General features: G+C 38.7%; 1 protein-coding gene across 1 annotated transcript in view; it reads left to right on the top strand.

Annotated features, from left to right (window-relative positions):
* Window positions 1-24,156, top strand: part of KIAA2012 (KIAA2012 ortholog) — a 306,316-nt gene that overhangs the window by 238,398 nt on the left and 43,762 nt on the right. Inside the window, exon 21 of the mRNA XM_053713277.1 lies at window positions 10,557-10,698. Within this exon, the coding sequence (XP_053569252.1) occupies window positions 10,557-10,698 (142 nt within the window). The remainder of the gene's footprint in view (window positions 1-10,556; window positions 10,699-24,156) is intronic.

Here is a 24,156-nt window from a genome sequence, read left to right as displayed (position 1 = left end):
TTTCAACTAACAATACCAAGAGAACAAAGCAAAATTAGTGATAAAAGTAAATTGGACAGTTGTTTAAAATTACATGCCCTATTTAAATCATACTGTAGATGTTTATTTTGGACTTGACTGTCCCTTTAAGGGTTATTTAAGAGAGATATTGCGGTATAAATCATAATGAAGAATGAGACAGGGGTGAATTAAAGTGACATAAACAAGTTGGGATAGAGACAAAATATAATAATATGTACTTAATGTAATTAATTTACCTGCAAATTTATAGTGCAGACCCTTGTCATTAACCCTTTCTTTTTAGTTTCTGAATTTTAAATCTCTAACTCCCCCCAAACACTTCCTTCTATGGCTGTATCTATTGTTGTTTTGGTAGCATACACAAGTGCATAGGGATTATATGCTGGAGCATGCCTAGAAACTGTGAACTCAGTTGAAATATAATGCCTGTGTCTAAACACTGAAAAGAGGGGTGGAGTTGGCTGCTCCAGGCAGCTTACCTATGTAATTAATTTTGCTTATTTTTGAAAATTATTTTAAAATACTTGCCAGTAATTTATAAACAATCTTTTTATGCAAACTATTTTTAATTAATTAATTAGCCCTTTTAGGGCTAATTAACCTGTTTTATGTCCCTTTAAGATGGGCATATGTTTAGATGGTGTGAGTAGCTCTGCTCAGAGGTACGATTTAAACATATATATTTTACAAAGAACCTGGCAGGTGCAATGCTTCCTCTCTGAAGTTCCATTTAGGCCTACAGCTGACAAAAAGAAGCCATGATTCTGATCGGAGGTATCATCTGGTCTTATAGTTTTGCATTAGAGCTGAAAAAAAATTATATATTCAAAAAAAGGATAAATGGTTCATGCATCTGATCTGAGATCTCAATTCAAATTAGAGGTGACATAATGAAGCTAAATAAGGCCAACAGTTACAGAGGGGGACATAATACAACAAACAGGGAGCTAATGTATATTTTACACACAGTGAACTGCTTAACATAAAGCTAGCCCTGTTTTGAGGTAAAGGTATTTGAGATGATAGGGAGTTAGTTAGGGGGACATAGTGGTGGCGCTGTTGGCATCAATATGACGCACATGGCACCAGTATGTATATTTAACTCCCATGGTGCTTAATACTAGTAGCATAGTGGTTAATTAGTTGTGCAATATTTCTTAGCGTAATGCTGTTGGATGTAGATAATGTAAATGTACTGAGCAATATCTTATGTCTAGCACAGGTTCTAACAGATAAAGGGCCAGATTATAAGTGTAGCGCAAAATATCGTTTTGGCTAAAGCGATATTTGCACTCCACTTTGTAATACCAGCGCACGCAAATGTGCGCTGGAATTACAAGTTAGGTGCAATGCAAACACGCCCTTACACTTGCATTGCACGGAAGCATTGCACTAAAGAAAGTGCGCTTCTATAGGCTACAATGGGTGCAAAGAGAGTAAGTCGTGCAGTGATGGCAGAAAATGTATATGTATATATATATATGGTACACCTTGCTAGTACCAGGTTGGACAACCTTTGCCTTCAGAACTGCCTTAATTCTTTGTGGCATCGATTCAACAAGGTGTTGGAAACATTCCTCAGAGATTTTGGTCCATATTGACATGATAGCATCACGCAGTTGCTGCAGATTTGTCGGCTGCACACCCATGTGCTCTATGGGATTGAGATCTGGTGACTGTGGAGGCCATTGGAGTACAGTGAACTCATTGTCATCAACTCATCAATAAACCAGTTTGAGATGATTTGAGCTTTGTGACTTGGTGCATTATCCTGCTTGAAGTAGCCATCAGAAGATGGGTACACTGTAGTCATAAAGGGATGAACATGGTCAGTAACAATAGTCAGGTAGGCCGTGGTGTTTAAACAATGGTCAATTGGTACTAAGGGGCCCAAAGTGTGCCAAGAAAATAAACCCCACACCATTACACCAACACTACCAGCGTGAACCGTTGATACGAGGCAGGATGGATATATGCTTTCATGTTGTTTATGCCAAATTCTGATCCTATCATTTGAATATCAAAGCTGAAATCAAGACTCGTCAGACCAGGCAACGTTTTTCCAATCTTCTATTATCCAATTTTGGTGAGCCTGTATGAATTGTAGCCTCAGTTCCCTGCTCTTAGCTGACTGGAGTGGCACCCGGTCTTCTGCTGCTGTAGCCCATCTGCTTCAAGGTTTGATGTGTTGTGCGTTCAGAGATGGTATTCTGCATACCTTGGTTGTAACAAGTGGTTATTTGAATTACTGTCGCCTTTCTATCATCTTAAACCAGTCTTCCCATTTTCCTCTGACCTCTGACATCAAGAAGGCATTGTGGTCCACACAACTGCCGCTCACTGTATAGTTTCTCTTTTTCGGACCATTCTCTGTAAACCCTAGAGATAGTTGTGCGTGAATATTCCTAGTAGATCAGCAGTTTTAAATCCCATTTCTTCACCATTCTGATGCTTGGTTTGAATTCCAGCAAGTCGTCTTCACCACGTCTAGATGCCTAAATGCATTGAGTTGATGCCATGTGATTGGCTGATTAGCAATTTGTGCTACCAAGCAATTGAACAGGTGTACCTAATAAAGTGGCCGGTGAGTGTATATATATATATATATAACATAATTTATGTAAGAACTTACCTGATAAATTCATTTCTTTCATATTAACAAGAGTCCATGAGCTAGTGACGTATGGGATATACATTCCTACCAGGAGGGGCAAAGTTTCCCAAACCTTAAAATGCCTATAAATACACCCCTCACCACACCCACAAATCAGTTTAACGAATAGCCAAGAAGTGGGGTGATAAGAAAAAAAGTGCGAAGCATATAAAATAAGGAATTGGAATAATTGTGCTTTATACAAAAAAATCATAACCACCCCAAAAAAGGGTGGGCCTCATGGACTCTTGTTAATATGAAAGAAATGAATTTATCAGGTAAGTTCTTACATAAATTATGTTTTCTTTCATGTAATTAACAAGAGTCCATGAGCTAGTGACGTATGGGATAATGACTACCCAAGATGTGGATCTTTCCACACAAGAGTCACTAGAGAGGGAGGGATAAAATAAAGACAGCCAATTCCTGCTGAAAATAATCCACACCCAAAATAAAGTTTAACAAAAAACATAAGCAGAAGATTCAAACTGAAACCGCTGCCTGAAGTACTTTTCTACCAAAAACTGCTTCAGAAGAAGAAAATACATCAAAATGGTAGAATTTAGTAAAAGTATGCAAAGAGGACCAAGTTGCTGCTTTGCAGATCTGGTCAACCGAAGCTTCATTCCTAAACGCCCAGGAAGTAGATACTGACCTAGTAGAATGAGCTGTAATTCTCTGAGGCGGAATTTTACCCGACTCAACATAGGCAAGATGAATTAAAGATTTCAACCAAGATGCCAAAGAAATGGCAGAAGCTTTCTGGCCTTTCCTAGAACCGGAAAAGATAACAAATAGACTAGAAGTCTTACAGAAAGATTTCGTAGCTTCAACATAATATTTCAAAGCTCTAACAACATCCAAAGAATGCAACGATTTCTCCTTAGAATTCTTAGGATTAGGACATAATGAAGGAACCACAATTTCTCTACTAATGTTGTTGGAATTCACAACTTTAGGTAAAAATTCAAAAGAAGTTCGCAACACTGCCTTATCCTGATGAAGAATCAGAAAAGGAGACTCATAAGAAAGAGCAGATAATTCAGAAACTCTTCTGGCAGAAGAGATGGCCAAAAGGAACAAAACTTTCCAAGAAAGTAATTAATATCCAATGAATGCATAGGTTCAAATGGAGGAGCTTGAAGAGCCCCCAGAACCAAATTCAAACTCCAAGGAGGAGAAATTGACTTAATGACAGGCTTTATACAAACCAAAGCTTGTACAAAACAATGAATATCAGGAAGAATAGCAATCTTTCTGTGAAAAAGAACAGAAAGAGCAGAGATTTGACCTTTCAAGGAACTTGCGGACAAACCCTTATCTAAACCATCCTGAAGAAATTGTAATATTCTCGGTATTCTAAAGAATGCCAAGAAAAATGATGAGAAAGACACCAAGAAATATAAGTCTTCCAGACTCTATAATATATCTCTCTGGATACAGATGTACGAGCCTGTAACATAGTATTAATCACAGAGTCAGAGAAACCTCTTTGACCAAGAATCAAGCGTTCAATCTCCATACCTTTAAATTTAAGGATTTCAGATCCTGATGGAAAAAAGGACCTTGAGACAAAAGGTCTGGTCTTAACGGAAGAGTCCACGGTTGGCAAGAGGCCATCCGGACAAGATCCGCATACCAAAACCTGTGAGGCCATGCCGGAGCTACCAGCAGAACAAACGAGCATTCCTTCAGAATCTTGGAGATTACTCTTGGAAGAAGAACTAGAGGCGGAAAGATATAGGCAGGATGATACTTCCAAGGAAGTGAAAATGCATCCACTGCCTCCGCCTGAGGATCCCGGAAACTGGACAGATACCTGGGAAGTTTCTTGTTTAGATGAGAAGCCATCAGAACTATTTCTGGAAGTTCCCACATTTGAACAATCTGAAGAAATACCTCTGGGTGAAGAGACCATTCGCCCGGATGCAACGTTTGGCGACTGAGATAATCCGCTTTCCAATTGTCCATACCTGGGATATGAACCGCAGAGATTAGACAGGAGCTGGATTCCGCCCAAACCAAAATTCGAGATACTTCTTTCATAGCCAGAGGACTGTGAGTCCCTCCTTGATGATTGATGTATGCCACAGTTGTGACAATGTCTTATCTGAAAACAATGAACAACTCTCTCTTCAGAAGAGGCCAAGACTGAAGAGCTCTGAAAATTGCACGGGGTTCCAAAATATTGATCGGAAATCTCACCTCCTGAGATCCCCAAACCCCTTGTGCCGTCAGATACCCCCACACAGCTCCCCAACCTGTAAGACTCGTATCTGTTGAGATTATAGTCCAGGTCGGAAGAACAAAGAAGCCCCCTGAACTAAACGATGGTGATCTGTCCACCATGTCAGAGAGTGTCGTAAAATCGGTTTAAAGATATTAATTGAGATATCTTTGAGTAATCCCTGCACCATTGGTTCAGCATACAGAGCTGAAGAGGTCGCATGTGAAAACGAGCAAAGGAGATCGCATCTGATGCGGCAGTCCTAAGATCCAACATTTCCATGCATAAGGCTACCAAAGGGAATGATTGTGACTGAAGGTTTTGACAAGCTGATATCAATGTTAAACTTCTCTTGTCTGACAAGGACAGAGTCATAGACACTGAATTTATCTAGAAACCTAAAAAGGTTACCCTTGTCTGAGGAATCAAAAAACTGATTGGTAAATTGATCCTCCAACCATGAACTTGAAGAAACAACACAAGTCGATTCGTATGAGATTCTTCGAAAATGAGAAGACTGAGCAAGTACCAAGATATCGTCCAAATAAGGAAATACCAAAACCCTATTCTCTGATTACAGAAAGAAGGGCACCGAGAACCTTTGAAAAAAATTCTTGGAACTGAGGCTAGGCCAAATAGTAGAGCCACAAAACTGGTAATGCTTGTCTAAAAAGAGAATCTCAGACACTAAAAATGATCTGGATGAATCGGAATATGCAGATACACATCCTGAAAATCTATTGTAGACATATAATGCCCTTGCTAAACAAAGGCAGGATAGTCCCACAGTAACCATCTTGAATGTTGGTATCCTAACATAACGATTCAATAATGATAGATCCAGAACTGGTCTGAAGGAATTGACCTTCTTTGGTACAATGAAGAGATAAAATAAAACCCCAGCCCCTGTTCCAGAACTGGAACTGGCATAAATACTCCAGCCAACTCTAGATCTGAAACACATTTCAGAAATACTGAGCCTTGCTGTGTCAATTGGGACACGGGAAAGAAAAGAATCTCTTAGCAGGAGGCCTTAACTTGAAGCCAATTCTGTACCTTTCTGAAACAATGTTTCTGAAACCAGAGATTAAGAACGGAATTGATCCAAATTTCTTTGAAGAAAACGTAATCTGCCCCATACCAGCTGAGCTGGAATAAGGGCCGCACCTTCATAGGTACTTAGGAGCTGGCTATAGGATTCTATAAGGCTTGGATATATTCCAAACTGGAAATAGTTTCCAAACTGATACCGCTCCTGAGGATGAAGGATCAGGCTTTTGTTCCTTGTTGTGAGGAAAGGAACGAAATGATTATTTACCCTGGAAAGAAAGGGAAAGCAAAGTTGACTTAGAAGACATGTCAGCATTCCAAGTTTAATCCATAAAGCTTTTCTAGCTAAAATAGCTAGAGACATATACCTGACATCAACTCTAATGATATCAAAAGATGGTATCACCAATAAAATTATTAGCATGTTATAGAATAATAATAATGCTATAAAATTATGATCTGTTACTTGTTGCGCTAAAGCTTCTTAACCAAAAAAGTTGAAGCTGCAGCAACATCCGCTAAAAATATAGCAGGTCTAAGAAGATTACCTGAACATAAGTAAGCTTTTCTTAGAAAGGATTCAATTTTCCTATCTAAAGGATCCTTAAATGAAGTACTAACTGCCATAGGAATAGTAGTACATTAGCAGGAGTAGAGACAGCCCCATAACCTTAGGGATTTTTGTCCCAACAAACTCTAATCTGTCAGATGGCACAGGATATAATTTGCTTAAACGTCTAGAAGGAGTAAATAAATTACCCAAATTATTCCATTCCCTGGAAATTACTTCAGAAATAGCATCAGGGAGATAAAACACTTCTGGAATAACTACAGGAGATTTAAAAACCTTATTTAAACGTTTACATTTAGTATCAAGAGGACCAGAATCCTCTATTTCTAATGCAAATAACACTTCTTTAAGTAAAGAACGAATAAATTCCATCTTGAACAAATACAAAGATTTATCAGCATCAACCTCTGAGACAGAAACCTCTGAACCAGAAGAACCATTATCAGTATCAGAATGATGATGTTCATTTAAAAATTCATCTGAAAAAAAAGAGAAGTTTTAAAAGACTTTTATGTATACTAGAAGGAGAAATAACAGACATAGCCTTCTTAATGGATTTAAAAAATAAAATCTCTTATGTTATCAGGAACACTCTGAAAATTAGATGTTGACGGACAGCAACAGGTAATGTAACAGTACTAAAGGAAATTTTATCTGCATTAATAAGTTTGACATGACATGCAATACAAATAACAGCTGGAAAAACAGATACCAAAAGTTTATAGCAGACTTAGCTTGGTAGCTCCAGCACTGTGCAGTGATTTTCCTGTAGTAACTTCTGACTCAGTTGCAACGTGGAACCTCTTGCAATATGTAAAAGAAAAAAACAACATATAAAGCAAAATTGATCAAATTCCTTAAATGACAGTTTCAGGAATGGGAAAAAAATGCCAGTGAACAAGCTTCTAGCAACCAGAAGCAATAAATAATGAGACTTAAATAATGTGGAGACAAAAATGACGCCCATATTTTTTAGCGCCAAAAAAGACGCCCACATTATTTGGCGCCTAAATGCTTTTGGCGCCAAAAATGACGCCACATCCGGAACGCCGACATCTTTGACGCAAAATAACGTCAAAAAATGACGCAACTTCCGGCGACACGTATGACGCCGGAAACAGAAAAGAATTTTTGCGCCAAAAAAGTCCGCGCCAAGAATGACGCAATAAAATGAAGCATTTTCAGCCCCCGCGAGCCTAACAGCCCACAGGGAAAAAAGTCAAATTTTTGAGGTAAGAAAAAATATGATAATTCAATGCATAATCCCAAATATGAAACTGACTGTCTGGAAATAAGGAAAGTTGAACATTCTGAGTCAAGGCAAATAAATGTTTGAATACATATATTTAGAACTTTATAAATAAAGTGCCCAACCATAGCTTAGAGTGTCACAGAAAATAAGACTTACTTACCCCAGGACACTCATCTACATGTTTGTAGAAAGCCAAACCAGTACTGAAACGAGAATCAGTAGAGGAAATGGTAAATATAAGAGTATATCGTCGATCTGAAAAGGGAGGTAAGAGATGAATCTCTACGACCGATAACAGAGAACCTTATGAAATAGACCCCGTAGAAGGAGATCACTGCATTCAATAGGCAATACTCTCTTCACATCCCTCTGACATTCACTGCACGCTGAGAGGAAAACCGGGCTCCAACTTGCTGCGGAGCGCATATCAACGTAGAATCTAGCACAAACTTACTTCACCACCTCCCTTGGAGGCAAAGTTTGTAAAACTGATTTGTGGGTGTGGTGAGGGGTGTATTTATAGGCATTTTAAGGTTTGGGAAACTTTGCCCCTCCTGGTAGGAATGTATATCCCATACGTCACTAGCTCATGGACTCTTGTTAATTACATGAAAGAAATATATATTTACAGGAAACACACAGTTTCCATAGACCTCAATGTAAAGGCACTTTTCAGTGACAATCTTTTTCTAAAACCCCACAGCCGCTAACTTTAGCCCCCAAAAACTGCTAAATGCAGTTTTTAAAAAAAATGCTACATTAAAAAGAAAACGAAAAGTAACACTTAAGTTTGGGGGCATTTGGGGGACATTTATAAAATTAACCAGAGATCTGACCTCTGGTTAATTATATGAGCAGTAATTTCTACCGCAAAATCGCGGTAGAAATAACCAGCCACTTGTATTGGCTGGTTATTTATTTTTCGGGCGCTAGATAAATTAGCGTTCCACTAGTAATCTGGCCCTTCGTTAGTACTTGAAATGCAATGAGACCGGAATACTGGTTTAACGCTTACCGATTTTTGCTAAGAAGAAAAATTATTATCAACCACAGTTAGTAGCAATATTGCAGTATAGGCCATAGATAGGTGGCAAGAAAATTATAATCACTCATGGAAAGAAAGAAAAATGTGCATGGCAGAATTTTCAGAGACTTAGTGGAAGCAAAATACACATAAGACACATACTTTAGTATTGATGAAGGCTGCCTAATATGTTTGCATGCACATTTTACATTTAACCAGGGTCGGCTCCAGAACGAATGAAATGGGGGGGCATTTTTTTTCACGAGGGGGCACACATTTACAAAGCATGCATGAGAGTCAAAATAAGAGCAGACCTACATATTCTGCAGGAAAGTGTAGCTTCTGGCTGGCTTATCCCCCACTATTAACATTTGGAGAATATGTGCTAACTCATTAGGTAAAAGAATAAAGTCTAAAGCCTATGCAGTGCACTAAATCAGAGTCCAAAAAGTCTCTAACTTCCAATTCCAAATAAGAGATTAAGACACGGAGCTCCTTGCAGATGCGTGATGCGACCTCACAGTTCGGCAGCTAACTCTGCCCCCAGCATGCAGCATTACATAACAATTAATTATTTTATTTATTATTTTTAAAGCGTATGATCATATCAATATTTTTTGAGGGGGCACAGCATTCCATTTGGGTGGGCATTGCCCTCCAATGCCCCCCCTGGGAGCCGACCCTGCATTTAACAACTAATACTCTTTTATGATCTGTGCAATTAATATTTTTGTATAATTGTTATTTTTTTTCATAAATAAATCTTTACACACTTTTCACTTCAATCATATATTAAGATTTAGATGATCTTATCTAAAAAAAAATTTTTTTTTACACATTTAATAGTTTCAAAGTCTGGTTTATTAAGATGTTCCATACAATTTTCTGGTTTTGCTTATCAAAAACTAAATTGTTGTACTTAAAGGGACATGACACCCACATTTTTTCTTTCATGATTTAGAAAGAGAATGCAATTTTAAACATCTTTCTAATTTACTTATATTATCTAATTTGTTTTATTCTCTTGATATTCTTTGCTGCAAAGCATATCTAGATATGCTCAGCAGCTGCTGATTGGTTGCTGCACATAGAAGCCTCGTGTGATTGGCTCATTGTGTGCATTGCTTTTTCTTCAACTAAGGATATCTAAAAAATGAAGCAAAATAAATAATAGAAGTAAATTGTAATGTTGTTTAAATTTCTATTCTCTATCTGAATCATGAAAGAAAGATTTTGGGTTTAGTGGCCCTTTAAAGGGACAGTATACACTCATTTTCATATAACTGCATGTAATAGACACTACTATAAAGAATAAGATACACAGATACTGATATAAAAATCCAGTATAAAACTGTTTAAAAACTTACTTAGAAGCTCTCAGTTTAGCTCTGTTGAAAAGGTAGCTGGAAAGCCCACTGCAAGTGGGAAATAAGACACACCCTCCCTCCCCTTTCTTTTACATATGAAAAGACCCTTTACACAAACAGGAGCAAGCTGGAGAAGGTAGCTGACGGTATTCACATAAAACTTTGGGGCTTGGTTAGGAGTCTGAAAATCAGAGCAATGTTATTTAAAAATAAGCAAAACTATACATTTATTTAAAAAAAAAACTTTATGGGCTATATAAATAGATCATCTACAAAACATTTATGCAAAGAAAAAATGAGTGTATAATGGCTCTTTAAGTAATGTGCATTTAATAAACCTGGGGTGTATCATGAATCTGACACTGAACTGTTTATGCATTCTATGCTTTAGAAACAAGAGACTACCAAGATTAAGGGGAAAAAGAAAAGCAAAAGTGATAAAGTCCAGAAAACAGAGAAAACACCAATCACCAGAAGCACAAAGAATAGCCAGCAGAATGGTAAACAGCAGGGCAGAGCTGCTTTTGTTGTAGGTAAGATGGTCTTGTTTTATACAAACAGCCTTAGCTGTCATTACATTTGTGCTCCCCCTACAGACAAGATAACAGAGGTGCAGCACTTGCTGTTTCATCTTTTTTCTGCAGGATCTCTACCCAATTGTAAAGATTGCATTGAACATCTATTGTAATTTATAATCACAAAACAGTAAACAATAGAGCTGAATTTTATTAGCAACATGACCAGGGAACCCTCACATCTAGTCTTGAAATTTTGGAACACCAGTAAACAGCACCAGGTAAACACATAACCTGGCCTGATGTTAATCCAGTTTAAACAGCAGTTTTTACAAATATGAAAAAGAAAAAAAAACACAACATACTTTGGTACAGTTTAAAGAAAATGTTTTGAGCATGAGAAAGTTACATAGTTAAAGAGACATTTTGGTCAACATTTAAATGCACATAGATGAATTACATCTTTGATTAGAAACCTATTTACAGTATACACGTACTAGCAAAAATGATTCTAGTAAAAGTTATCACTGTTTTAGTGTTAACATTTTTCACTGCACGTGCATGTGAAGCATAGCTAGATATTCTTAGTGCAACTGTATTTTATGCAGCTGCTCATAACACCAGTTGGGCTTGTACCATGCCAGCAATTAACAAATTAACGGCTAGATTACAAGTTTTGCGTTATGAAGGGTGTGGTGTTAACTTGCACGTTATTCTCACCGCTCACTTACATACAGCGCTGGTATTACAGGTTTTTACAAACCCGGCGTTAAAAGGCAAGAAGTGAGAATCGAGCAAAATTGTGCTCCATACCGCACTCCAATACCAGTGCTGCTTAAGTCAGCGGTGAGTTGGTTGTACGTGTCGTGCTCGTGCACGATTTCCCCATAGACATCAATGGGGAGAGCCGGCTGAGAAAAAGTCTAACACTTGCAAAAAAGCAGCGTAAATCTCAGTAACGCAGCCCCATTGATTCCTATGGGGAAACACATTTTATGTTTACACCTAACACCCTAACATGAACCCCGAGTTTAAACGACCCTAATCTTACACTTATTAACCCCTAATCTGCCGCCCCCGACATCGCCGACACCTACATTATACTTATTAACCCCTAATCTGCCACTCCGGACATCGCCGCCACCTACATTATACTTATGAACCCCTAATCTGCTGCCCCTAACATCGCCAACACCTACATTATGTTTATTAACCCCTAATCTGCTGCCCACAACATCGCCGACACCTACATAATGTTATTAACCACTATAATAAACATATTAAACCATAAACTGCCGTACTCCTGCATCACAAACATTAGTTAAATATTATTAACCCCTAATCTGCCACCCCTAACATCGCCGCCACCTACCTACATTTACTAACCCCTAATCTGCCGTTCCCAACGTCGCCGCCACTATATTATATTTATTAACCCCTAAATCTAAGTCTAACCCTAACACCCCCTAACTTAAATATACTTTAAATAAATCTAAATACAAATTCCTATCATTACTTAAATAATTCCTATTTAAAACTAAATACTTACCTATAAAATACACCCTAAACTAGCTACAATATAACTAATAGTTACATTGTAGCTAGCTTAGGGTTTAATTTTATTTTACAGGCAAGTTTGTATTTATTTTAACTAGGTAGAATAGTTATTAAATAGTTATTAACTATTTAATAACTACCTAGCTAAAATAAATACAAATTGACCTGTAAAACAAAACCTAACCTAAGTTACACTAACACCTAACACTACAATTAAATAAATTACCTAAATTAAATACAATTAACTAAATTAAATACAATTAGCTAAATTACAAAAAAAAACACTAAATTACAGAAAATAAAAAACAAATTGCAAGATCTTTAAACTAATTACACCTAATCTAATAGCCATATCAAAATGAAAAAAGCCCACCCAAAATAAAAAAAAACCTAGCCTAAACTAAATTACCAATAGCCCTTAAAAGGGACTTTTGCGGGGCATTGCCCCAAAGAAATCAGCTCTTTTACCTGGAAAAAAATACAACCCCCCCAACAAAAAACCCACCACCCACACAACCAACCACCCAAATAAAACCCTAACTAAAAAACCTAAGCTCCCCATTGCCCTGAGAAGGGCATTTGGATGGGCATTGCCCTTAAAAGGGCATTTAGCTCTATTGCGGCCTAAAGCCCTAACCTAAAAAAACCCCACCCAATACACCCTTAAAAATCCTAACACTAACCCCCGAAGATCCACTTACCGGGAGAAGTCTTCATCCAATCGTCAAGATGTCCTCAACGAAGCCGGCAGAAGTGGTCCTCCAGATGGGCAGAAGTCTTCACCCAGACGGCATCTTTTATCTTCATCCTTCCGACGCGGGGCGGCTCCATCTTCAAGACATACGGCATGGAGCATCCTCTTCTTCCGACGTCTTCTTCTGGAATGACAGTACCTTTAATCAGCAGCTCAATCCTATTGGCTGATTGGATCAGCCAATAGGATTGAAGTTTATTTATTTATAAAATATTTTACCAGGAAGGATACATTGAGATTTCTCTCGTTTTCAAGTATGTCCTGGGATTGCATCAGCCAATAGGATTTTTTCAACCTTAATTCCGATTGGCTGATAGATTCCGATTGGCTGATAGAATTCTAAGGGACGCCATCTTGGATGACGTCACTTAAAGGTACCTTCATTCAGCAAGAAGACATCGGAAGAAGAGGATGCTCCGCACCAGATGTCTTGAAGATGGACCCGCTCCGCGCTGGATGGATGAAGATAGAAGATGCCGTCTGGATGAAGACTTCTGCTCGTCTGGAGGACCACTTCTGCCCGTCTGGAGGACCACTTCTGCCGGCTTCATTGAGGACATCTTGCTGCTTGGATGAAGACTTCTCCCGGTAAGTGGATCTTCGGGGGTTAGTGTTAGGATTTTTAAGGGTGTATTGGGTGGGTTTTATTTTTAGGTTAGGGCTTTGGGCCACAATAGAGCTAAATGCCCTTTTAAGGGCATTGCCCTTCCAAATGCCCTTTTCAGGGCAATGGGGAGCTTAGGTTTTTTTAGTTAGGGTTTTATTTGGGGGGTTGGTTGTGTGGGTGGTGGGTTTTACTGTTGGGGTGGTTGTTTCTATTTTTTTTTTTACAGGTAAAAGAGCTGATTTCTTTGGGGCAATGCCCCACAAAAGGCCCTTTTAAGGGCTATTGATAGTTTAGTTTAGGCTAGGTTTTTTTTATTTCGGGTGGGCTTTTTTTTATTTTGATAGGGCTATTAGATTAGGTGTAATTAGATCTTGTAATTTGTTTTTTATTTTCTGTAATTTAGTGTTTGTTTGTTTTTGTAATTTAGCTAATTCTATTTAATTTAGGGAATTGTATTTAATTTAGGGAATTTATTTAATTGTAGTGTAAGGTTAGGTGTTAGTGTAAGACAGGTTAGGTTTTATTTTACAGATCAATTTGTATTTATTTTAGCTAGGTAGTTAGTAAATAGTTAATAACTATTTAGTAACTATTCTACCTAGTTAAAATAAATACAAACTTGCCTGTAAAATAAAAATAAACCCTAAGCTAGATACAATGTAATTATTAGTTATATTGTATCTAGCTTAGGGTTTATTTTATAGGTAAGTATTTCGTTTTAAATAGGAATAATTTAGGTAATGATAGTAATTTTTCTTTAGATTTATTTTAATTATATTTAAGTTAGGAGGTTTAGGGTTAGGGTTAGATTTAGGGGTTAATAAATTTAATATAGTGGCGGCAGAATAGGGGTTAATAAATGTAGATAGGTGGCGGCGATGTTAGGGACAGCAGATTAGGGGTTAATAATATTTAACTAGTGTTTGCAATGCTGGAGTGCGGCGATTTAGTGGTTAATATGTTTATTCTAGTGGCGGCAATGTCCGGAGCAGCAGATTAGGGGTTAATAATTTTATTTTAGTGTTTGCGATGCGGGAGGGCCTCGGTTTAGGGGTTAAAAGGTAGTTTAGAATGCGGTACGAATCTTGACAGGATATGGTGTACCGCTCACTTTTTGGCCTCCTAGGACAAGCTTGTAATGCCGGCGCTATGGAAGTCCCATAGAAAAAAGACTATACGCAATTTGTGTAAGTTGATTTGCGGTAAGGCCAAAAAAAGTGTGTGGTGCCCCTAAATCTGCAAGACTCGTAATAGCAGCGGTAGTAAAAAAGCAGCGTTAGGACATGTTAATGCTGCTTTTTCACCTTACCGCAAAACTCGTAATCTAGCCGTTAGTCATTACAAGATGGTACAAGCACATTAGGCTCTCTGAGCAAGTGATGTGTTTAAAATGCTGGTGCACGGTGCATACTTAAATACACTTTTGAAACAGCTAAAGCTTTTATTAGAAGAATTTTTGCTAACACATGTATATTACAAAAATGCTTCTAGCCAAAACTGAAATGCATCCACGTGGATTCCAATTTTGGCTGGAATTACCCTTTAATAGGTGTTCTTAAAGTGAATTGCATACAAAGAGAGAAGCGCTCTACCAGGAACGAACAACAGCTCAGTGGCTTGTTCTATGGCGATTTACCACCCGGAAGCAGCCTCTTTTAGACCAGTGTGCTTTTCACAGAAGAAAACTTTCCTGAAGTATATCAGTCTGATCCCGCCAAGTAAGGTCAGTCCAGCCCCGAAATACCAGGCAATTCTCCTCTGAACAAGGAACATGACAACCCCAGACGATCGTTTCGGCCTCCTATGGGCCTCGTCAGTGAGGTGCAGCCACATTCCTCTAAGCACACTGGGCAAGGAGTCCACGTCTGGTTTCCCCCATCACCCATAGGGAGACTTCCCCAGGGTCATAATAATTTGCATACAAAGAGAGAAGCGCTCTACCAGGAACGAACAACAGCTCAGTGGCTTGTTCTATGGCGATTTACCACCCGGAAGCAGCCTCTTTTAGACCAGTGTGCTTTTCACAGAAGAAAATTTTCCTGAAGTATATCAGTCTGATCCCGCCAAGTAAGGTCAGTCCAGCCCCAAAATACCAGGCAATTCTCCTCTGAACAAGGAACATGACAACCCCAGACGATCGTTTCGGCCTCCTATGGGCCTCGTCAGTGAGGTGCAGCCACATTCCTCTAAGCACACTGGGCAAGGAGTCCACGTCTGGTTTCCCCCATCACCCATAGGGAGACTTCCCAAGGGTCATAATAATTTGCATACAAAGAGAGAAGCGCTCTACCAGGAACGAACAACAGCTCAGTGGCTTGTTCTATGGCGATTTACCACCCGGAAGCAGCCTCTTTTAGACCAGTGTGCTTTTCACAGAAGAAAACTTTCCTGAAGTATATCAGTCTGATCCCGCCAAGTAAGGCCAGTCCAGCACCGAAATACCAGGCAATTCTCCTCTGAACAAGGAACATGACAACCCCAGACGATCGTTTCGGCCTCCTATGGGCCTCGTCGGTGAGGTGCAGCCACATTCCTCTAAGCACACTGGGCAAGGAGTCCACGTCTGGTTTCCCCCATCACCCATAGGGAGACTTCCCCAGGGTCATAATAATTTGCATACGAAGAGAGAAGCGCTCTACCAGGAACGAACAACAGCTCAGTGGCTTGTTCTATGGCGATTTACCACCCGGAAGCAGCCTCTTTTAGACCAGTGTGCTTTTCACAGAAGAAAACTTTCCTGAAGTATATCAGTCTGATCCCGCCAAGTAAGGTCAGTCCAGCACCGAAATACCAGGCAATTCTCCTCTGAACAAGGAACATGACAACCCCAGACGATCGTTTCGGCCTCCTATGGGCCTCGTCAGTGAGGTGCAGCCACATTCCTCTAAGCACACTGGGCAATCGTCTGGGGTTGCTGTATTCCTTGTTCAGAGAAGAATTGCCTGGTATTTCGTGCTGGACTGACCGTAATAGGCGGGATCAGACTGATATACTACAGGAAAGTTTTACTCTGTGAAAAGCATTGCTGGGCTTAAAGAAGTTGCACCCAGGTGGTAAATCGCCATAGAACAGGCTAACAATGGTATTGAGCTGGATGTTCGTTCCTGTGAGTGCATTTCTCTCTGTATGTATTTAGTCTCCCTAAGGGAAAAAGGGGCAACCAGACGTGGACTCCTTGCTCAGTGTGCTTAGAGGAATGTGGCTACACCTCACTGACAAGGCCCAATGAAGGCCGAAACGATCGTCTGGGGTTGCTGTATTCCTTGTTCAGAGAAGAATTGCCTGGTATTTCGGTGCTGGACTGACCGTAATAGGCGGGATCAGACTGATATACTACAGGAAAGTTTTACTCTGTGAAAAGCATTGCTGGGCTAAAAGAAGTTGCACCCAGGTGGTAAATCGCCATAGAACAGGCTAACAATGGTATTGAGCTGGATGTTCGTTCCTGTGAGTGCATTTCTCTCTGTATGTATTTAGTCTCCCTAAGGGAAAAAAGGGGCAACCAGACGTGGACTCCTTGCTCAGTGTGCTTAGAGGAATGTGGCTACACCTCACTGACGAGGCCCAATGAAGGCCGAAACGATCGTCTGGGGTTGCTGTATTCCTTGTTCAGAGAAGAATTGCCTGGTATTTCGGTGCTGGACTGACCGTAATAGGCGGGATCAGACTGATATACTACAGGAAAGTTTTACTCTGTGAAAAGCATTGCTGGGCTAAAAGAAGTTGCACCCAGGTGGTAAATCGCCATAGAACAGGCTAACAATGGTATTGAGCTGGATGTTCGTTCCTGTGAGTGCATTTCTCTCTGTATGTATTTGTTCTTAAAGTGAAGGTAAAGTTTTAACATTTTGAATACACTAATGAATTTGTCAAGCTTACAATAAGCTGATCGCTAACTTTTTATCTCAATTTCTTTTACATCTATGAATTTTTTTTTATTTACCACCGTTCTAGTCTCTGATGTATAGAGCAATCCCACCCACTCTAAATGTCTGTCAAAAGTGTGTTCACAGTGCTCCGTTGAACTGCGCCTGTGCAAATTGGCGATTTCACTCCCTATTACGCATGCGCTAATCGGCGAATCGCTTGTCAGAATTGTAGCCGCCTGTAGCAAGCCTATTATGTAATATGGGAATTCAAACATAATACGAATACGCATGGGCAAAACGGGTGCGCGATTCCAAGATTAAAAAAAATATATATATATATAGTGCATGCGCAGATCATCCAGGAGGTAGATGGCGTCGATTGACGGCCGCCTAACAGCAAGATTTTCAATAGGCTACTCAAAAAACGTGACCAACTAAGAAAAAAAAACCAATGGGTTGAATTTGTGGACAGAAAATAACGCCTAGATTTAGAGTTTTGCGGCCAAAGGGGTGCGTTAGCTACGCTTGCTTTTTTCTGGCCGCACCATTTAAATACCGCTGGTATTTAGAGTTCACAGAATGGCTGCGTTAGGCTCCAAAAAAGGAGCGTAGAGCATATTTACCGCAACTTCAACTCTCGATACCAGCGGTGCTTACGGACGCGGCCAGCTTCAAAAACGTGCTCGTGCACGATTCCCCCATAGAAAACAATGGGGCTGTTTGAGCTGAAAAAAACCCTAACACCCGCAAAAAAGCCGCGTTCAGCTCCTAACGCAGCCCCATTGTTTTCTATGGGGAAACACTTCCTACGTCTGCACCTAACACTCTAACATGTACCCCGAGTCTAAACACCCCTAACCTTACACTTATTAACCCCTAATATGCCGCCCTCGCTATCGCTGACCCCTGCATATTATTTTTAACCCCTAATCTGCCGCTCCGTACACCCCCCCACCTACATTATCCCTATGTACCCCTAATCTGCTGCCCTAACATCGCCGACCCCTATATTGTATTTATTAACCCCTAATCTGCCGCCCCCAACGTTGCCTTCACCTAACTACACTTATTAACCCCTAATCTGCCGACCGGACCTGAGCGCTACTATAATAAATGTATTAACCCCTAATCCGCCTCACTCCCGCCTCAATAACCCTATAATAAATAGTATTAACCCCTAATCTGCCCTCCCTAACATCACCGACACCTAACTTCAATTATTAACCCCTAATCTGCCGACCGAATCTCGCCGCTACTGTAATAAATGGATTAACCCCTAAAGCTAAGTCTAACCCTAACACTAACACCCCCTAAATTAAATATAATTTAAATCTAATTAAATAAATTATTCCTATTTAAAGCTAAATACTTACCTGTAAAATAAACCCTAATATAGCTACAATATAAATTATAATTATATTATAGCTATTTTAGGATTAATATTTATTTTACAGGTAACTTTGTATTTATTTTAACCAGGTACAATAGCTATTAAATAGTTAAGAACTATTTAATAGCTAAAATAGTTAAAATAATTACAAAATTACCTGTAAAATAAATCCTAACCTAAGTTACAATTAAACCTAACACTACACTATCAATAAATTAATTAAATAAAATACCTACAATTACCTACAATTAAACCTAACACTACACTATCAATAAATTAATTAAATACAATATCTACAAATAAATACAATGAAATAAACTAACTAAAGTACAAAAAATAAAAAAGAACTAAGTTACAAAAAATAAAAAAATATTTACAAACATCAGAAAAATATTACAACAATTTTAAACTAATTACACCTACTCTAAGCCCCCTAATAAAATAACAAAGCCCCCCAAAATAAAAAAATGACCTACCCTATTCTAAATTAAAAAAGTTCAAAGCTCTTTTACCTTACCAGCCCTGAACAGGGCACTTTGCGGGGCATGCCCCAAAGAATTCAGCTCTTTTGCCTGTAAAAAAAACACATACAATACCCCCCCCCAACATTACAACCCACCACCCACATACCCCTAATCTAACCCAAACCCCCCTTAAATAAACCTAACACTAAGCCCCTGAAGATCTTCCTACCTTATCTTCACCCTGCCAGGTTCACCGATCCGTCCTCGGAAGTCTTGATCCAAGCCTCGGAAGTGTTGATCCAAGCCCAAGCGGGGGGCTGAAGAGTGACGTCCATCCTCGGGCTGAAGTCTGGATACAAGCGTCGGCTGAAGAAATCCATCATCGGGCTGAAGTCGGAAGTCCATCATCGGGATGAAGTCTTCTATCAAGCAGCATCTTCAATCTTCTTTCTTCCGGAGCGGAGCCACCTTGTTCCCAGCCGACGCGGATCCATCCTCTTCTAACAACGCCTACTAGCCGAATGAGGGTTCCTTTAAATGACGTCATCCAAGATGGCGCCGGTCGAATTCCGATTGGCTGATAGGATTCTATCAGCCAATCGGAATTAAGGTAGGAAAATTCTGATTGGCTGATCGGATCAGCCAATCGGATTGAACTTGAATCTGATTGGCTGATTCCATCAGCCAATCAGAATTTTCCTACCTTAATTCCGATTGGCTGATAGAATCCTTGGATCAAGACTTCTGAGGACGGATCGGTGAACCTGGCAGGGTGAAGATAAGGTAGGAAGATCTTCAGGGGCTTAGTGTTTGGCTTATTTAAGGGGGGTTTGGGTTAGATTAAGGGTATGTGGGTGGTGGGTTGTAATGTGGGGGGGGGGGTATTGTATGTGTTTTTTTTACAGGCAAAAGAGCTGAATTCTTTGGGGCATGCCCCGCAAAGGGCCCTGTTCAGGGCTGGTAAGGTAAAAGAGCTTTGAACTTTTTTAATTTAGAATAGGGTAGGGCATTTTTTTATTTTGGGGGGCTTTGTTATTTTATTAGGGGGCTTAGGGTAAGTGTAATTAGTTTAAAATTGTTGTAATATTTTTCTAATGTTTGTAAATATTTTTTTATTTTTTGTAACTTAGTTAGTTTATTTAATTGTATTTATTTGTAGGAATTGTATTTAATTAATTTATTGATAGTGTAGTGTTAGGTTTAATTGTAGGTAATTGTAGGTATTTTATTTAATTAATTTATTGATAGTGTAGTGTTAGGTTTAATTGTAACTTAGGTTAGGATTTATTTTACAGGTAATTTGGTAATTATTTTAACTAGGTAACTATTAAATAGTTGTTAACTATTTAATAGCTATTGTACCTGGTTAAAATAAATACAAAGTTGTCTGTAAAATAAATATTAATCCTAAAATAGCTACAATATAATTATAATTTATATTGTAGCTATATTAGGGTTTATTTTACAGGTAAGTATTTAGCTTTAAATAGGAATAATTTATTTAATAAGAGTTAATTTATTTCGTTAGAATAAAATTATATTTAATTTAGGGGGTGTTAGTGTTAGGGTTAGACTTAGCTTTAGGGGTTAATCCATTTATTACAGTAGCGGCGAGATTCGGTCGGCAGATTAGGGGTTAATAATTGAAGTTAGGTGTCGGCGATGTTAGGGAGGGCAGATTAGGGGTTAATACTATTTATTATAGGGTTATTGAGGCGGGAGTGAGGCGGATTAGGGGTTAATATCTTTATTATAGTAGCGGTGCGGTCCGCTCGGCAGATTAGGGGTTAATAAGTGTAGGCAGGTGGAGGCGACGTAGAGGGGGCAGATTAGGGGTTAATAAATATAATATAGGGGTCGGCGGTGTTAGGGGCAGCAGATTAGGGGTACATAGCTATAATGTAGGTGGCAGGGGTGTACGGAGCGGCAGATTAGGGGTTAATAATAATATGCAGGGGTCAGCGATAGCGGGGGCGGCAGATTAGGGGTTAATAAATATAATATAGGGGTCGGCGGTGTTAGGGGCAGCAGATTAGGGGTACATAGGGATAACGTAGTTGGCGGCAGTGTACGGAGCGGAAGATTAGGGGTTAAAAAATTTAAATATAGTGGCGGCGATGTGGGGGGACCTCGGTTTAGGGGTACATAGGTAGTTTATGGGTGTTAGTGTACTTTAGAGCACAGTAGTTAAGAGCTTTATAAACCGGCGTTAGCCCATAAAGCTCTTAACTACTGACTTTTTTCTGCGGCTGGAGTTTTGTCGTTAGATTTCTAACGCTCACTTCAGCCACGACTCTAAATACCAGCGTTAGAAAGATCCCATTGAAAAGATAGGATACGCAAATGACGTAAGGGGATCTGCGGTATGGAAAAGTCGCGGCTGGAAAGTGAGCGTTAGACCCTTTCCTGACTGACTCCAAATACCGGCGGTAGCCCAAAACCAGCGTTAGGAGCCTCTAACGCTGGTTTTCACGGCTACCGCCCAACTCTAAATCTAGGCCTAAGTGAGTAAAAACGGTGATAACTTTATTTAGAAGCAAAATGTAAAAAAATTATGAATGAAAGTCATAATAATTTTGAAGACCAATACAGTTCGACATATAGGTAACTTTACCTTCACAATAAAGTAACATCAGCTTTATTTTCACAAATTTTAGGTAAAACTCACTGTGCACCTCTCAGAATGACTAGTGCAGAAAACTAAAATCCAAATCTGTTTGTCACAAGTAGTTTTAAATTGTCACTTTTTCTATAAGTTATATTATTAACACTTAATGGATCATACTATGGTGAAAAAGTAATTAATAATATTTTTTTTAAGTTAAATTAAATTGTATTATATCTAAAATTCCATTAGTTTGTTCAGTTACCTAAGTACCGTAAAGTGCACTAGGCAGAAACTAAAAGCCTGCAACCTCAACTTTTTAAGACATTTTCCCCTTTCCTACCACATACTGTCTTTATTAAAATGTTATAACAAAATAAAGCACTTGGTGAGTCTTAGTTAATATAATGGAAATATCAGTAAGTAGGTTTAAAGGGACAATCAAGTCCCAAAAAAACTTTCATGATTTAAATAGGGCATGTAATTTTAAACAACTTTCCAATTTACTTTTTTTTTTACTTTGTTCTCTTGGTATTCTTAGTTGAAAGCTAAACCTAGAAGGTTCATATGCTAATTTCTTAGACCTTGAAGGCCGCCTCTAATTTGAATGCATTTTGACAGTTTTTCACCACTAGAGGGCATTAGTTCATGTGTGCCATATAAATAACATTGAGCTCATGCACATGAAGTTAAATACGAGTGATCACTGATTGGCTAAAATGCAAGTCTGTCAAAAGTACTGAAATAAGGGGGCAGTTGCAGATGCATAGTGCAAGGTAATTATAGAGGTAAAACGTGTATTATTATAACTGTGTTGGTAATGTAAAACTGGGGTATGGGTAATAAGGAATTATCTATCTTTTTAAACAATAACAATTCTGGTGTTGACTTTCCCTTTAAGTTCTGTTTATCTTGGCTCACCAATGCAAGATAAAAGAATTACCAAACAGTAACATGGAACAGGAAAGGAAAAAATAAATAAAAAATAAGTAAATTATGCTGGAAATGTATATGCTTTAGAACAGTGTTTCTCAAACGGGGTCATCAAGTACCCCCAAAAGGCCAGGTTTCCATTATAGCTTAACCCGTGCACAGGTGAATTAATCAGCTAATCAGTAACCATGGTTACTAACCTGCTCTCACACATCAGCAGATTATTTCACCTGTGCACAGGTTCAGCTATAATGGAAACCTGGCCTGTTGGGGGTACTTGAGGACCATGTTTGAGAAACACTGCTCTAGAAGACTTCACAGTACTGCTTCTCAAATTGGTCTCAGAAGATTCACAAATATATAGCTTAAAGGGACATGAAACCCAAACATTTTCTTTTATGATTTAGGTAGAACATATATTTTTTTTTTTTAAACGTTTATTTATGTCCAACAATGAGTACAAGTTCCATGAAAATAAAAAGCCACAGTCTTACAGTTCATAAACACAATAAAGAAACAAAAACATGGAGAAAAAGTAATGATAATCAACCAAAATTGCATATTATCCATCATGTACTTAATCGGTTAAACCTAAATCATCTGCCTATCTGCATATTACTCATTGTTGGGTTATTTTATTTATATATAATAAAAGAAAGAGAAAAAAAAGAAAAAGAAAAGAAAAGAAAAAAAAAAAAAAAAAAGAGGGGGGGAGAGGGATGGAAGGGAGGAAGATCCCGATTCTCTCGAACCTTCACTAAATCACCAAATACCCAATAATATTAACTCCGAATTCTTAAATGGAGAAATTAAGTTATCGATTTCTCTCTCAGGGAAAATTTTAATAAATGGTGCCCATTTATCAAAAAATTTCTTTACATCAAGTTCATTATCTATATTAGTATTTTTCTGTTCTAAAACACATTGTTTCTTTAGATGATCCCTGATTTCAACAATAGTTGGTACCGACCTCATCTTCCATTTCTGACAAAGCAGATATCTGGTTGCTAAGATAGATAGATTAACTAATTTCTCATTAGGCTGTCGCCCTTTTCCAAGTTTTAGACAGAATATAATCTGAAACAATGAAAGAGCTATTTGTTCAATTTTAAGCTTATACTTAAGCCAATATTCTAGCTTACTCCATACATTACTCACTTTAGGACAATGCCAGAACATGTGAGTAATATCAGCAGCAAAATAAGAACATTTGGGGCATTTATTAAATTGGTGATTACGGACTCTGAGGCCTCTTTCCGGGGTGAAATATGCCATATGCAAAAGTTTCAAATGAGCA

This window comes from Bombina bombina, chromosome 1 (assembly GCF_027579735.1).
Source record: "Bombina bombina isolate aBomBom1 chromosome 1, aBomBom1.pri, whole genome shotgun sequence".
NCBI classification, from domain to species: Eukaryota; Metazoa; Chordata; class Amphibia; order Anura; family Bombinatoridae; genus Bombina; species Bombina bombina.
Note: the sequence above shows the minus strand (reverse complement) of the source record. Positions and strands in the feature narration are given on the sequence as shown.